At 36.5% G+C, this 16,438-nt stretch overlaps 1 protein-coding gene across 2 annotated transcripts; it reads right to left on the bottom strand.

The window, feature by feature from the left end:
• Positions 1-4,374: 4,374 nt before the first annotated feature.
• Positions 4,375-12,910, bottom strand: LOC149102485 (uncharacterized). 2 transcript variants are annotated; one of them, XM_089275033.1, is made up of 3 exons: positions 12,461-12,910; positions 10,671-10,816; positions 4,375-10,262 (listed from the first exon to the last, which is right to left on the bottom strand). In XM_089275033.1, the coding sequence occupies exons 2-3, from the start codon at positions 10,797-10,799 to the stop codon at positions 10,197-10,199; spliced, it is 195 nt and encodes a 64-aa protein (XP_089131159.1). In that variant the 5' UTR covers positions 10,800-10,816; positions 12,461-12,910; the 3' UTR covers positions 4,375-10,196. The 2 variants fall into 2 exon arrangements, with proteins under 2 accessions (XP_089131159.1, XP_089131160.1); XM_089275034.1 differs by lacking the exon at positions 10,671-10,816.
• Between the last annotated feature and the right edge of the window lie 3,528 nt (positions 12,911-16,438).

The following is a 16,438-nucleotide window of genomic DNA, read 5'->3' on the forward strand; positions in this document are numbered from 1 at the left end:
ACTGAACACTCAATCTGACTCAATCAAAGCAAAACTATTTAGTTCTTAATTAATACTCTCTACATTCTACATTGTAGTGTTTTTAATCAGATGCAACAAGACTTTCACGTGCATTCTTAGTATATAAAGAGCTCATAAGAATCTGACTTTAAGTTTTTCAAATTTGAAAATGATGAATGAATCATCGAAACATCATTCAAAATTATTATTGCTGATTTTTTTTTCGTAATTGTTTGTCCAAAGCCTCCATTGCTGGAAAATACAGTCAAAACTTATTTACCATTTTATTTATTTTTTACAGGTGTACAGACATTTTGAGTGTTCATTAATAATTCTCATTTTTAAATTCTAGGATGCTCTTAAATGCAAAGCTAAAAATATTCCTATTGAGGTCTAACCACAATTTATTTCAGTTCCTAAAAAGAAATTGAAGCTACACTTTTTTGATATATGTACAGGCATTTTGGTGTACCACTAAACAAGTCAGACAGCAGGATGTAATCATTACAGCAAATTTGATTTATCAGAAGCCACTTATTTGCTCATGAAAACCTAGTTTCTCCTTCTCACAAGATTCCTATTGAGCAGCTTTATGGTGAAATCTGTTCACTTCCATTGGTTTTCCTCGGAAATCTTAAATTGAGTTTGGAGCTGAAAAGCAGTATCTTTTGTCAAACATCAACATAAGAAACCAATTAAGGTTCTCTTCATTTTTATGTCTGATTTTGAAAAAAATATACATGTATGTTGTAGCTGAAATACCATTGCCAGAATGCTAAGCTATTTGGTTTTCTTGAGAAAACTTTTTCCTGTATTTACTTTCAGAAATAAAATACATCTTTGTGATCGAAATAAACTTGTTTTGGGAAAGTAGCTGCTCAATAGGGAACTTGTATTGAAGAAAATATTTTACTTTTTTTTGTAGTTTCAACATGCATCATGCTCTAAAATCATTGGCTAATTCAGTTTTCACTGATCACAATTATTTTCTTTGAGTGAGCAACATTTTCATTTTTGTCACTGAGGTTTTTTTTGTTCAGATCAATAGCATGGTGGTGCTTGAAACTATAGCATTGTTTTTTATCACCTTTGAACAAAGGAACTTCCTAAAACTACCCTTTTGTGGTAATGCAAGTAAATTCGATTGGCTGATCAAGAGATTATTAATTGAATGCAATACCAATCTGCTGCTTTTCACAAATTTATTCAATTTACTTAAGTGTTATACAAAATTGCTATTTATTACTCGATCAGTAATATAAAAAATTCTGAGCTACGTTTTTCCAAAATAATGCATTTAAAGTATATTCAGTTGTAGGATTAAGAAATTATGAAATCAATGCAATGCAACTTACATGCATTTATTGTCATACAAAATTATTGTTTCTAACTCGATCAGTTTTTAAAAATCGAATTTTTTTTCTAAAATAATTTCTTTGTCTCCTTTGTTTAAAGGTGCAACAGCAAGCTCATTAGCACAGAAGTAAACAATTACTAAGTAACTCAGCTAAGAAAGCACTACAAATTTTGGTGTCATAAGGCCTTCATATTAGCATTGACACTAACATGTCAAAAATAGGCCAAACGTGGGGATAGTCAGAAGAACAGGGGTGTAGAACAGACCCTTCAGATCTAGTGGGCGTTCCTAGTCAGCCATATTAAATATTGGCATCATAGTACATGTATAATAGAGAGAAAAATAATCCTTATGGTTATTTTCGTTAGGGTTTCGATGCAGTAGTTTTCAGTAGTTCAAAACCACGTAGTGAATTGGGCTTATTAATCCTACTTTTCTCCAAAAAGTGTTAACTAAGGCAGATTGAGTATGTCTAAGTATTATTAATACTTAAGTATCAATTCAATAGCAGAACTAGGTAGTTAGGGTATAAGTTTTTTTTTAACTCAAGTGAATAGTTCTTTTTACTGTGCTAATGAGCTTGTTAGTTTTTTTTCTTGGTGGATTCGATATTTTCCACTAAACTTTGTATATTTTAGATTATTTTCAGGAACTGAGATGGCCCATACACCCGCACACAACACAAATGGTCAGATTTAAATCTAGCCGATCGATGTCCCTGCAGGGTTGTGGAAACTCTTGCTCTGAGGACTGTGTTTCTGATGTTCCTCTGCAATATTCCAACTGAGAAATGTTGGTGAGTTTATCTGTTCCGCTCATTTTTTGATGGAGGTGCTTGGACACTTTGATGGTGTGGTCGTTTGCTCTCAAGTGGAGAAGGCAGCATGAGGGAAGGTGAGGGTTTCCTTTTCATGTCTTTTTGGCTTTACTTGATTACATCAGAAAACCACACCTTCACTCCAATTGGCTTGAAAGATGTTTGTTTTCAATCAGTGTTTCTAGAATTTTTCTGTTGTTGAGGACGTAAAACAGTAGTGCTTAAGTGCAGGTCATGGGTAGTGCATTTCCAGGATGTTGGGGTTAGTTTTGAACAATTAAGGTCACTGATCTGGCTTGACTGGAATTTCACAAGCGACACTAGATTGAGCTGATAGTCATCTGGGATTCTTCTGAAAGAGCTGATCCTCGTTTAGGGCTTTTCTTAATTAAAAATAATAATTTTCTCTTCGTTTAAATTCTGAAAATAAAAAAAAATTAGGTATCGAATAAAAATAAATTAGTCACAATTATCTTAAGAACAGAATTTATTAACACTATCAGTTCACAGTTCAAAGAAAAATTAAGAATATTAACCGCTTAGAATATAAATTAAAATTATCTATTATTATTACAACTTTGGCTTTTTTTTCTGATTAACTCCAGGAATTAGTTAAGCTAAACGAACTCAAAAGCAGTCTCCTGCGCTGGCGTTACTTGAGTTGTCACGCAACACTTCCCGGAGTGTTGCGTGACGATACAAATAACGCCTATGAAGGAGGCTCCTTTTTGGAAAATTTTAATCTTAGCTACTAAACATATAGTCACATTTTCCGTGATCAAAGTTCAAAACGTAGGCCAATTGTTCATTTTGACTTTTGACTTTTGATTTTGAAAAACGTTTAACTAACCTCGTAAACATTTTTTGTATATGGATTTTGTACGTCTAGGGTTTATTCTTTAACTAACTTAATCTTGAAGTTGGTATTTAATTTTTTTTTTTCACTTAACTTTAGCCAATTTCTCATTTTGATCTCCAAAATCTGAGATTTACCGAGGAAAATTTATTTTTTGACTAATTACATAACTGTAAGCGAATTATCATTATTGCATTCCAAAACTATAAATTCAGCTTCTCAAACCAAGCATATATTTCGTTTTTTTTTTAATTTCGTAGGCCAATTGTTCATATTTACGTTTTAAACAAACTAAACCTAGGAAAAGTTTCTCGCAGTTTTTTTTTCTTTTTCTAATACTTGCTCAACTTCGTTGTTATCCTCGGGGATGCAGCGGCATTTAATCGTGACGAGACGAAGTAAACCGAGCGGTAAAACCTTTCGTCGGGTCGATTTTGCCGCTCGGTTTACGTCGACTCATCCGACTAACTGCCCTTTTTCCGAGGATTCTTCGTTGATTAATGTTATTCAAAGCCAAGATCAACAATAACAAAAGCACAAATAAATTTCAAAATTCCACCGTGTTTGCCTTTCTTTAAGACGATTTTAACTGTGAATATTTAATAAGATTTACTATGAATATTTAAACTACGATTCTTTCAAAAAATATTTGGATTTTTTTGTACAAATTAGACTCGATCGATTTTAAATAACTGAAATTAAATATTAAAACAAAGTTAACGCAATTCTAGGTGATGTGAACGGACGAAAATCGCCCGTTTGCTTTCGCATTAGTATTTATTTACTTTAGCAAAATACGCTTAAACCTGAAAACAAATTACTGATCTTTCATCGCTTTAACTTTGATCTTATTTAAACATAAGCGAAAATTCCAAAACTTGTATCAGCTTGGACGTAGAGTTTCAAGTGACTTGTGTTCTTTTGGTGAAGTCTGTGAGAGGACAGTCGGCAGGAGGTTTGGTCGGCAAGTCAGATCAATGATTTTTTGCGTTGGATTCTTTTCTTGGCATCCATGGAAATTACTAAACATGACTTGTTCTTTAGCGCTCCTGTTTTCCTTGTCCCTCCAACGAAAATTTCTAGATACAGTGCTTGGAACACGCATCTTAAATTTTACTATTTTGGCATTAATTTTTTCGTGCATTACTTACGGCTCTCAAAGCTAATAAAAATTCCAATTCAAATGGTGTGGCATTATGACGTAGTTGAGTGAAACCGAGGAGGCATGGGGAGCAAACTCTCACCTCCCTCATTATGCCATCTCCACTTGAGAGCAAACGGCCATATCATTAAAGTGGTCAAGTGTCGACATCAAAGATGGCGGAGCAAATAAACAAACCAGGATTTTAAAGTTGGAATATTAATGAGGACCAGAAGAAACACTTCAACTCGGGGCAGACTGAAAACAACCTGACAAGCAGGGACAAGATCGGCTGCATTTTTTTTTTATCATTTTTTTTACACAATAAAAACGAAAAATAAAGGGATAAAGAGACAGTTTTGTGTGTTGTCATTTTTACCAGCAATCCATCGTAACTAACCAGGTAAACACTTGTGTCCATGACTAAGTCATGATATACAGTGTAATCTGTCACGAAACTTGTCCCGCAATCTTCCCGAAAACGGCGTGACAAGTTAATGAAACATTGAACCGTGTAACACAACGCGCAACGGAGAAAACGTTTACAAAACAAGTCGCTTCAACGGTTACAGAAAGTAAAACTAAGTTCCAACTTTCTCCAACCGCTGTAGCAGCTGTTTCGCATAAATTCTGTCCGTTACACGGTATGATAAACGACCCAATGTTTCATACAACGCACTTGTCACGCCGCCATCGAAAACATTAAGAGATTAGTTGCATAAGAGATTACACTGAATAAGAGGACCACAAACCAAGTTCTGCTTTTAAGAAAACCACTACTTAAAAAAATGTCTGCCATAAAACTCTCATTGCACTTCTATCGCGTTTTCGCTGTAGTATTTGCGAGTTGCAAACTGTACTTAGTTGCTCAAGAAGTCGACTTTAAAATAAGTTTGCCCTTCCCTATTCACACTTTGCGTAACTGTCAAAGAACGTTTCAACGTAAGCGTGACGCAAGTCTTTGTATGTCACGCTATAATTTGGCTACAGAAATCTAGACGATTCACAGGCGTAAAAATGCGTAACATCGTAAACTCCAATTAGGCTGAAGCACGGGCGATTGAAAATCCCCTCGAATTTTCCAGATATGAACCTGTAACTGACTGTAGCTCCTTGAAAATCTGCGATCAAATTTCAGCATGTAAAAGAAAATTCTAATTATGTAAAAACGTACGGGACGCGACAATGACTTTTTTGCCCAATGTTGACGCCAAAAGCCTTGGTGCCGAAAAAAGACATTTTCCAAACTGAGCAACTAAGCACATTTTGTGTCTCACAAATACAGCAACGAAATGAGGTAGTAAACACAAAGACGCACTATAAACGGTATTAAAAAAAAGAACGACTGGATAATTTAAAACAACTGTAAATTTTGATAGCAAATTTCCAAATAATTTTAAGAATTTTGCAATATTTCAAGACAATTAGTTTTGTAAAATATGAATTAAAGATTAAAATAGTATTCAACTTTGGAGACGGCTACATGCTCAAGGAAATTAAACGCACGTTTTTAACTTTCTTTGTAATTGCAAATTTTCAAATAATTTTAAGAACTTTCAAGTATTTCAAGAAAATATTTTAACATGAATTACGAATTAAATTGTATCCAAGTTTAGTGATGGCTAAATCCTCAAGAAAATTAAGTGCCTTCTTAAATTTTTTCTCTGTAAGTGTAAATTTACAATAAAGAATTTTGCAATATTTCAAGAGAATCTGTAAATATGACTTCGAGATTATGTTGTATCGAAATGTAACGACAGCTATATCCTCAAGTAGTGCGTCTTTGTGGTTCTGAGAGCTTTATAACATACATTGCATTTGAGCAGCGATTTTCTTGTACCCTCACATCACTGACTTTACAATGGCCCATATTGTTTTGTCAAGTGACTTCAGTTTAAAAAACAACCCAAATGGAGTGTAATTATTTTCATGGATTTTCCGCGAGTTCTGGATCATAAAACAGCCAAGACTTCATAGCCCAGTTTCAAAGGGATTAATAAATAGAACAGGTTATTCACATCTGTTTTGTACTTATCACTTCAGCAAAAGTTCAAACGAAGTTATGAGAGTTTAGTTTTAAAAAGAAATAACATATCTGAGTTACAGAGTGAAATCCCAATTTTGATTTCTAAATTCATCAATAATGCATTGTAATAAATCTGCATAGTCAAAGTAATGAGGGTTTGGCAGACATCAAAATTATATCTTTTTGAAAACTCGCAACGTTTTTGAACTCCATAAAGAAACCAGCAATAAAACCACCGAACAGCAAAGTGGAATCACCATTTTCATTTCCTACTGATCAGTGATTCGTTTTGATGAAACCTTATTGTCAAAGTAATTGAAATTCAGTAGAAATCGAAACTAAATCTCTTTGATTGATGTGATACACAATTAACATTTTGGAACTTGAAAACACTCGTCCCCCTGCCCTGTAGAACTTTTGAATACCAAAGTACAGTTACTATTATTGCCTTTTTTTACTTCCTCAACACTTCACTTTAACACTTGCACATTGCACTTAACTGGTGATTAACAGATTGAACAAAGCAAAATATTTCGACTTTTTCATTGCCAGTCGTCATATTTCCAAGTATTTTGCAGATTTGAGTAACTTGCAAAATGTATTGTTTTCAAACTCATGCTGAAGGGATAAGTGTTAAGATACAAAATTGAATGGTGAAGTCATATTTGTACCAATGGGCCACTGTACAGTAACTACAAATACCACAGACATGCATAGCCAAACAGAGGTCAAAAGAAAACTAACAGACATCGCAAACAATAACATGCATTCTAAATAAAATTGATGAAAGTGGATAACACCTCACAGAAGAATGTGAATAATAATGTGAATAAACATATCCAAAGAATTCTTCCAAAAAAAATTAAAGGCAAGCCACTGAATTCTAAGACAACTTTTCAGAGAGTAATGATATTAGTTACTCAATAATTATATTCTAGTTGTCAACTGTAACAACCACTGTTAAAATCAATCAGTCCTTAACATGTTTTGATAAGGAGTCTTCAATTTAGCAGTTACTCAATTATCAATTTGCCAAATTATATTCACTTTCTTAGCAGTTAATTTATCAAGACACTGTGGCCACAACAGCAGAGTTTTTGTTCAGCATGTCAATAAAAATTCATTGGACTACAAAATGAAGTCTCTTGTTGTTTGTTGTTTTGAAACGGTTAAAGGAGACGGCCACTCCAAAACAGGTAAATAAACATATATTTTTTGTCAACGGTAATAAAAACCTTGCACTAGATTTAGCCACTCGCTGAAGTTTCAGCCTCTAAAGTGCAGGTTTTCCTTATGAAATTTGTCCACAAGGAAGCCCAAAATTTGACATTGTTGCTGCCATTTTGAACAGTACTCAGCAGCCAGGCTGCATTTCTGTTGCGTCATTCCGTCCAAGAGATTTTGTCCAAATGGCTTCCAGCAAGTCTTTCAACTATAACTCTAGGTTATGGCTGCTCTTGAGCCATATTATTTTGCGACAAATGTGCTCCAGACTCAGAAATGATAGCACTGAAGTATGTAAAGCAGATAATTGTTTGGAAAAAAAATTGATGCAAGTCAGTTGCAGGTTTTTCTCCTTCCTGCCAATTTCAAGTCGGATGGAATGACGTCACATAAACACGGCCTGGCTGCTAAGTACAGTTTCAAGATGGCGGCCTCTGAAGTTGTTTCTTTCAAGACAAAGTTTTTCAAGATATTAGGCACTTCAGAGGCTGAAACTTCGGTGGCAAGAAAAACTTGAATGTTTACTTGCAATTTACAAAAAAAGTAGGCTTTGTGGAGTGACTTTTTTAAGTTGAAAAAAATCCCTTGACTTCTGATGCTGAGTTTCATTTTTTACTAGCTAGAAAGGAAATTTTTGGAAAAAAATTTTCTTTACAATTGGACTGCAGAAATATTTTAAAATATACATACACATGTAGAACAAGAATGAATGAAATGATAAGTCATCTACATTCAGAAATGTTCTCACCCTCCTGAAAAATTACTGTATTTCCTCAATTGGCCCCTTCCCTCTGTAAAGAGTCCAACCTGTCCATTTATTTTCACTTGTTGTTCAGTAACCCTATCAGGGGTAAAAGCAGAATTATACCCTCCAGCCCCCCCATGCTCCCCCCAAAAAAATATTCTCTCCATCTCTGTGTCAAGGATTTATTGACAAATCCATGGTATTCCTTCTTGACAACCTGCCTTAAAGTTTATCTGCAACCCTTCAGCTATAAGAAATCTCAGGTGTACTTTGTTACATGTACCTGTGAACTGGCAAGATTGCCATGTTGTAGTATGCTTCTCCCCTCCCCCTAATTACTCCTATGCCAATCTATTTTTGATTCTAATGATCTAAATGGCAAGGTGTTGTCCAGAATGTGAAACCAATCAAGGGTACATGTACACGTATTTCTCACGTTATCACAGAACAATCTCTTCCACTGATCCTCAGGCCCATCTAAATAAGGACACCAACCCAAACCCTAGTCCAGTACAATTTTTCAACAATGGTGAAAAACTGCAGTTTGCTTGATGTTTTTGGAAGGGGAGAAGGAAGGGGGAGGGGAGTGTTAAATGATGAATTTTAGTCAGAATTTCCTTTCAACTCCTTCTATCCAGCATCCCTTTTAATTAGCCCCAATCTCTTTCTTCTGCCTGTTTTGATCCATATGATGGGTGGTCATACACGTATTACAGTGTAGTAGTGAACCGGCAGCTCAGCACTATTTCAGCCATAAATTTCTAAGCCCTTCCAGTTGAGGTCAAAAAGGACAGAATTTCCTGGTGGTGTCAACGTTACATTTATACATTTATACATGATTGTTTTGTACAATCCCAGAACTTTAAATTGGAAGTATTGATTATATTGAATCTCCATTCTAATGAGGAAGTCTTTTCAAATCTCCTTTTCAACCTACAATTTGCAGTTTTGATATTTGATATTACTATTAAGCCCTTCTTCCAAAGAGCTTCGCCTTTGTACATACATGTATGGGCAAAAATCAGGAAGTCCAACAGGGGTTTAAAGGAGGAAATACAGTAAAAACATAAAATATAACCAAATGAAATGTTATCCACTTTAAAACTAATTTACTTACTGAGCCAATGAAAGCATTTTAAATTATTTACATGTCTGTGGTATTTCCAAATTAAAAGCAGAACTTGGTTTACATCAAGGAATGCAATGATCAACTCAAAACTAATTCTTAACCTGGGGAACCCTGGGAAATAATAGTGAATCAAGACAAGGTTAGAGAGTGGGGTGTGGGGGTGTGGGAGGGGGATTAAGGAGTTCACTATGTCCAATTCTGAGGTGCCCAAAGGAACAACTGCCAAGTTGCCAATCACAAAGGAAAAAAGTGGAAAAGCATCATTAACTAGTTTGTCTAGTGTGAAAGCAGCGACGCTTTGAGAACCCGTCAAGCCATTATGAAAAGGTAATAATCAGTAACTGATCAGTTATGGTCTGATTCAACTGGTTTACTTTTGTGAAGTTTGTGTTGAGGCTGGTTGAAGAACATCATGTGAGTTCTCTTGAGGTCAAGAAATACCATAGTGACTACTGTAGGGGCGAGTAGTTGTTGGTATAAGTTGAGCAGTGTCTGTTCTTAGTTAGTTTGGTGGTCACTTATTGAAAGTGTGTTGTACTATAGGTTTTAATTTGAATGGAGTTAGTTCAGTAGTTTGGTTTAGTTTTTGTTTTTTTCAGAGGTACAGTACAAAAGGGAACCTTCCCATTTTATCCATTTGTTCCCTGAACTTTCCCTGATTTTGAAAAATGAAAATATCCGTGACTATTTTGGATCCTATAATAATAGTGCATTAATTAAAAAATGTATTTGATATTTTAAAAAATGTGTATTTTAATACTTTTTCTGCTGTAGAATTTGATGACTTGGGATGCTTTTGGGGGATTCCCCTGAAAGAACCACGTTAAGTTTTGATTTGATCATTGCATAAGAACACAAGTGTTTACCCGATCCTGGATTGCAAAAAAAAAAAAAATCATCATCATTCTAGAATAAGCTTGTGGATAATGTCCTCCTCCCGTCTTGTCCTCAGGTACTTTGTCTTCAGCTGTTCAAAGGGAGAAATAGAAAATTTAGATACTGTATAAATGTTTATGGTGTAGTGGCATAACACCAGGTGAAATGGTCCCCAGATAGAGAAGCCTTCCCAAAGTCCTTGAGTTATGAACTTGAACACAGCATCTTACTCAAACAGTAACTTACTTCACCAAGGATTATAAATGGATACCAGCAACCTACAGTGGAACCCCATTAATACAGTCACCAAAGGGCCATGAAAATTTGGCCATATTAACGGGTTGACCGTATTAATGGGGTAGGGTCAAGAGTCCAAGGTAAGCCTAAGGTAGCCTGTTTCTGTACTGTATTTTTATGTACACATTGAAATTCTGGCAGTGCTTGTATCTTAAATTTGAAACCTGTGACTTAAATATTTTGTACTTTCAAATAAACTTACTTGAAGCAAAAAATTCAAATTGCTTTGTCTTTTAATTTTGTTGCTCTTCACACTACATTTCTTCTGTGTTCTATGCAGTTCAACCAGAGTGAGCATTTCTTCATGAATGGTATACAAGTCAGCATCCATAACCAAGTAAATATGCCCTAAAATTTGAGTGATGGATAGACAAATTAGCATCCAAGAGACTGTGTAGATCTACTTTTCGCGAGAGATTTACTGTCCAATCATGTCAAGCACAAGCCATGTCAAGCAGGAATAGTGGCTGGTGATGTGCGTATAATCTTAGTTTTGTTTTAGAAACGAGATATGTAAACAACAGGAATCAAAACTTGAAATAGATATAAATTGTACCTGTCAACAATCGTTTTGAATATTTCTGCATTGCTAGTGAAACGAACACAAACAATTGCCAAGATAGGAATAGAATAGAATAATGTGATTTCCATGTCGAATTATGTTCATAAAGAATAGATGACAGCGAAATCGAAGTTCTTGCTCGCTCGTCCAAAAAAGGTGCAATTGGTCAAAATACCCTTTATAGTTTTTCGTCTAGCATGCTTAATTTTCACGGGCCAAACTAGCCATTTAAATATGGTATACCTATAGCATAGCTCATCCTTTAGAACCTTTTATTTGTTGAGAGATTCATATACTAGAAGAGTTAGGACCCTCTAAAATCAGTTGAAGTTTTACATGTAAATTAAATTGCAATAGTTGTATTTCTCAAACGGCCAAGAAGTAGACAAAACATATTTAGTTCAAGATGACTTTTAGCTCAGAGGATTGATCAAAGTGTAAATTACAAACTGTGTGAATATGAAATCCATTCAAGTTCCCTTCTTTCTGTACTGGCCTGTTGAAAATGTGCAAGTTTGCATAAATTTCATCAGCCATCTTGGTTGATTAAGCAGTATTTCGAACTTTCCCAGATTTCACAAAAATGTGAAGTTGCTGGAACTTTGAAAGTATATTTCTGAAAATACTTCACCAAAAGGGTCTTTTTGACACAATAAAAGAAAATCTGAATTTTACGGCCTGTCATTGGATTCTCCATATTTACAAGCAGTGGCTCTTAAATGTTACCAGGTCTGAAACAGCTAGGGTATTGATTTAAGGGTCAGTACTTAAATAGGGTATCAGAATTTTGGTAAGGGCATTAATAGGATAGGAAAAATCCTTGCAAAAAAAAAATCGATTTTGCTCTTAAATAGGGTGAGGGTTTTCGAAAGTGCCCCCACCCAATTTTTCTGGGAGTACCCCCTCCCCTGTATGCATCGGAAGGGGACGTGGTGGTTTTAAATTAACTGATACAAATAAGTACATTACAAGTAAAACCATTTCAATCAAATTAACTTCCAAAACATATGGCAGTTTACACATAAGCTTAATTGCCATGTTTTGTCTCATTCCAGATAAATTACTCTAAAATATCTCGTTACGATTAAACAAATACAAATAATTCATCTGCGATAAAATTATTCACCTTCTAAGGCAGATATAGCCATTCTATTTTTTTGATCTTGTCTGCTGTGTGTGTGTGTGGGGGGGGGGGGGGGGGGGGGGGCAACACTCGCGAGAATACTGAAGTTACCGCTGGTGGGGGGAGGGGAGCATCACTCACGAAAATACACATATGGCAGGGGGCCGGGGGGGCGACATACATGATGATGTTTCATGCAGAACGAAGCTAACTTAGAATCAAGCTGAAACGCGATCAAAAGGGGAAATAATACATAATACTACAGTGTAAATAAATCAAATATATTTTGTTTATCCAAAAAGCTTACCTGCAATCCGAGTTCAATCGCTCGCCAACTCTCCAGCTCCAAGCGAAGTTCTTCCCTGAATATACAACAGGTACACTGATAAGGAGAAAGTCCTCCATACGAACAAAGCATGAAAGCATTACAAGGAAAGGTACTAAATACACAGTGAATAAGAACAAATTATCCTTTTAGTTTAGTCCCCCTTTTTCCAGCCCCCTTTCGCGGTTCAACAACATGGACGGACTATTGTTGCAAAGAATGTTGGGAGCGTTCACTCATCTCGCGCGTTACCCGCGCGAGTTACGAGGACTGTGAACTACCGAATTCACGAATTTGATGGCCTGAAATCAATATTGAAAGCGCTAGCTGTCTAGATTTTCCCATCTAGACCGGTAATGTTTTGCGGTGAAAAAGTTGCAAACTAAAAAATATTGACTTTTTTCTTCTCACAATGTTTATTTATGAAAGTGCCAAAAAGCCTGATGAAAAAAGAAAAGTAAAGAGGATGAGCAGACTTTGCAGAATTAAAATCAGCTCATTGCCGCTCGCAAGCAAAATGTCAGCTGGTACAAACCAGTTACATTAAACGAATTAAATTTACATGTATCTCGTTTGCCATACATATAATAAACATCTTATTAACCGAGCTTAGTCGGTCTGCATGGGAGAATCTTGACCTCGGTCGTGTGCACAGACCTCACTGCCTTCGGTCTGTACTCACGACCTCCTGCTCGAGCTAATGACGTCAGCTTTTGTTCTGGTCCGCAGATGATGTTCACATAAAATATTTTCATCGCCGACAATCGCCGACAACCGCCGGCTTGCCTGCTTAACTTCGCAGGCAAGCCGGCAGTCAATGCCTGGGACAGATTATCATTCGACGATAAATGTTCACATATGCCGTGACAGTGTCCCAGGTAGGCTTGAGGGAGAACCCCTCCCCAGGAATATTTTGATTCACTTTCATTCATGTCTTCGGGGATTGATATTTTAGTTGAAGTCTGTTGTGACTGGTTCGAACCTCCCTCCTCGTACCTTCTGGCATAGCCTAAGTATCAGGCCTTTCTCACTCGCGGGGTAGGAGGAGAAAACACCCGGAGGTAGGAGGCAGGAGGAGGAAACAACCCCCTACTCCTACCCTCTTGCTTAGAAAGGCCTGGAAGGAGATTTATAGGTAGTTAGGTAGTCAGCCATTATATCAGGCATTTTTACAAATAATAATAACTTGAGTTTGTTAGCACGCGAGGGCAAAACGCGCGAGAGTTCCTCTCACGGCTAACCCGGAATTGAAGAAAGCTGTAAGAACGAAGAACTCTATCGCACTGCTAAAACTCTCCAACCTGGTTGTAATGGCGTTTTGTCATCTCGCGCTAACAAGATTAGATTTAGATTTTTATTGTTTTGCACTATTTACAAAAATTATAACCTAAACAGTATTTACAGAAATTACATTAATTAAGAAGAGAAAAGAAATATAACAGTAAATAGCCAAAATGAAATGTGCTCAGTGACCAAAGTAGCATAGGCTTTCGTGTTGGTCACTGACACGCACTAACAAAGTCGGTTATCTCTCCCGGAAGGGGGTGTTCCACGAACATTTGGGTGGGGGTGTGCGGTGCATCGACACTTCTAAACCAAGCAACGCTATTTTACCTACTCTTTTTCAAACCTGATTCTTACATGTAAATCGATATACACTATATTCAGACAAGTCCTTACCCAACAAGTGCCTCGCTTCAGACAAGACACACATGAAAGCGGGCATCCGTAAACGAGATGCCCGCCCCTGGTGCTGTGTTTGTGTTTATTAAGATTAGTTACAAAATATTTTATAATCGTTTCAGGGTGATTAGAGTATAACCTTGAATTTTTTTTAACTTCCCACATTGAGTTTTTGTTCATTTTTGGACAATGTGGAGATAATTGTAAATAAAATCTGTTTCTGGAAAGAAAAGTAGGGGTTACCGAACGTCCAAGGTCGTTAAATCTAGGCAAAGCTATAGCATTGGCCATCTGCCCTATCATTGTTCATTTTATCACTTAGCGTGCGCTCTCGTACATGACGAGGCGTGTAAATATGCATGCGCAGTAAGGATGCGCAGAAACGTCCTTAAGAGGGACAGAGAGCCCTAACATAATGAATAATAGGAAAACTACGGGACAGATATCTGTTTGGGGTGGACATCGCAGATTATGGGGTAGTCCCAAAACTTCTAAATATAAATATAATTATATTATTTGCTTATGAATGGTAAGTACAGGAATTGTTTAAAAATAATGTCTAGCTTTTAGTTCCAAGCCTCTGTTAAGCGTAAGCCTCCGTTCCAGATAGTGGAGCTCAGCCAGACCTCTGAAGTCATCTGAGGTCATGGTGGCTTGACAATGCGAGAAATCCAAACAAAAAGTCACACCCATGAGGAATATCCGACGTGGAGGCTGACACAACATGGGAATCACTTGAGACAGCTGGAGCTGAATTCTGATTTTTTTCTTTTCTTTGAAGCTGATCTTGAAGGAGTACATTTCTTGTCTTCTTGGTGCGAAACCAGACCATTTGAGTTTGTGGTTGAAGGTTGCTTAACAAATTCCATACATCAGACCGCCTTACCCATGAAGACATCTGTGCTTCACATTCAGGTTGGTATAATTTATCACTTAAAGTACATCCAAGTTTAAAATATTAGTTCTCCATACTTATGGCCTTGCATTTTCAATGTTAATTAAAACAGTTCTTGTTTCTTACAACATTCTATGCATATTTGTGTTCCCCAAGTTGCTTAGGTTGTGGCTATACCTGAGATTTGGTCACTGAAAACCTATAGTAAAAAAAAAAAAAACATGCAGGACTCCTGGTCTCAGTAAGAAATATTAAAATAATACCTGATCTCTGAACATCATGAGCATTTTTGGAACTGATAGAATATTCAGTTGGTTGGGAAAGCAACCCCCTTTTTGCAAGTAATTCTCTTCTACTTTCCTACAGGATTTACAGGACGTTTACAGTCTCCCATCCTTCCTAGCAAAGGCAACTGTAGTCCTCTGACCAGATATTTTACCTCGACGCTTCATTAAAATGAAATGTTCTTGAAGACAATGTAGTTCTATTGCGTATGGTGTATTGAGTTTTGATTAAGTGAAACTTATTGACCTGGTTTAAATTGAAATAAAGAAACTTACACAGTGAAAAAAAAGGAAAAGTTTTTGTGTCTAGGAAAAAAAACTGGAAGGCAGGAAAAAAGGGGAAATGGATCAAAGGAGTTGAAAGTGGTGAGACATTTTCACCTTTCTTTAAGAATAGGACCTTTTTGGGTTTAAAACCAGTTCTTTCTTCTTCTTTTTTTTTACTATGGAATTGCGTTTTCACTCTTTTTGTATATATTTCCATTCGCGCACTAACATTTTTTATTCGTTTAAGGATATAGACTCATAGCCGAAAGCTGATGTTTTCAAACTTTTCCAACAAGAGAACGTTCTTATTTTTTAAGCGTCGTCGTCGCCTCTTCCAACGACAATGGGGTGCTAATGGCGTCGTTGGCCGTGTCTCCGGCGGTTCCTTTAAACTAGCTTTTTGAGTGCTTGGTTTTATCTAGAATTTTTTGTCCGTCTTTCCTAGTCCTGGTCGCCTTTATTGGTTGCACTGGGTTAGCGTTTTTAACTGCTTCTTCGGGATTTTTCGTTTTTATCACATGTATTGAAGTCTTTGGTCTCTTTCCCTACGACGTACTGAGCTAGTGTATTTTTAACTAGTCTTTCGTTTCTTCGCTTTTATTGCATGGGATACTGTTTTAAAACCTTGCCTATTGTCTTTTGTCTCTTTATGGTGGGGCGGGGTTCGACTCCCCGGCGAAGTTGGCGAGCCGGCCTCGTATGAGGGTGCTCCCCCTCCTTTGCGGTACTTTTTTTGTCCTTTCATCTATGCCTCTATGGTAGGTGGACATTGCACTGCGTCCATCGTACCGCCTTAAATACAAAAAACTTTCACGATAGTACTTTCTTTTT

This window comes from Orbicella faveolata, unplaced genomic scaffold (genome assembly GCF_042242905.1).
Source record: "Orbicella faveolata isolate gen_17 unplaced genomic scaffold, um_ofav_v1 contig_36, whole genome shotgun sequence".
Lineage (NCBI taxonomy): Eukaryota > Metazoa > Cnidaria > Anthozoa > Scleractinia > Merulinidae > Orbicella > Orbicella faveolata.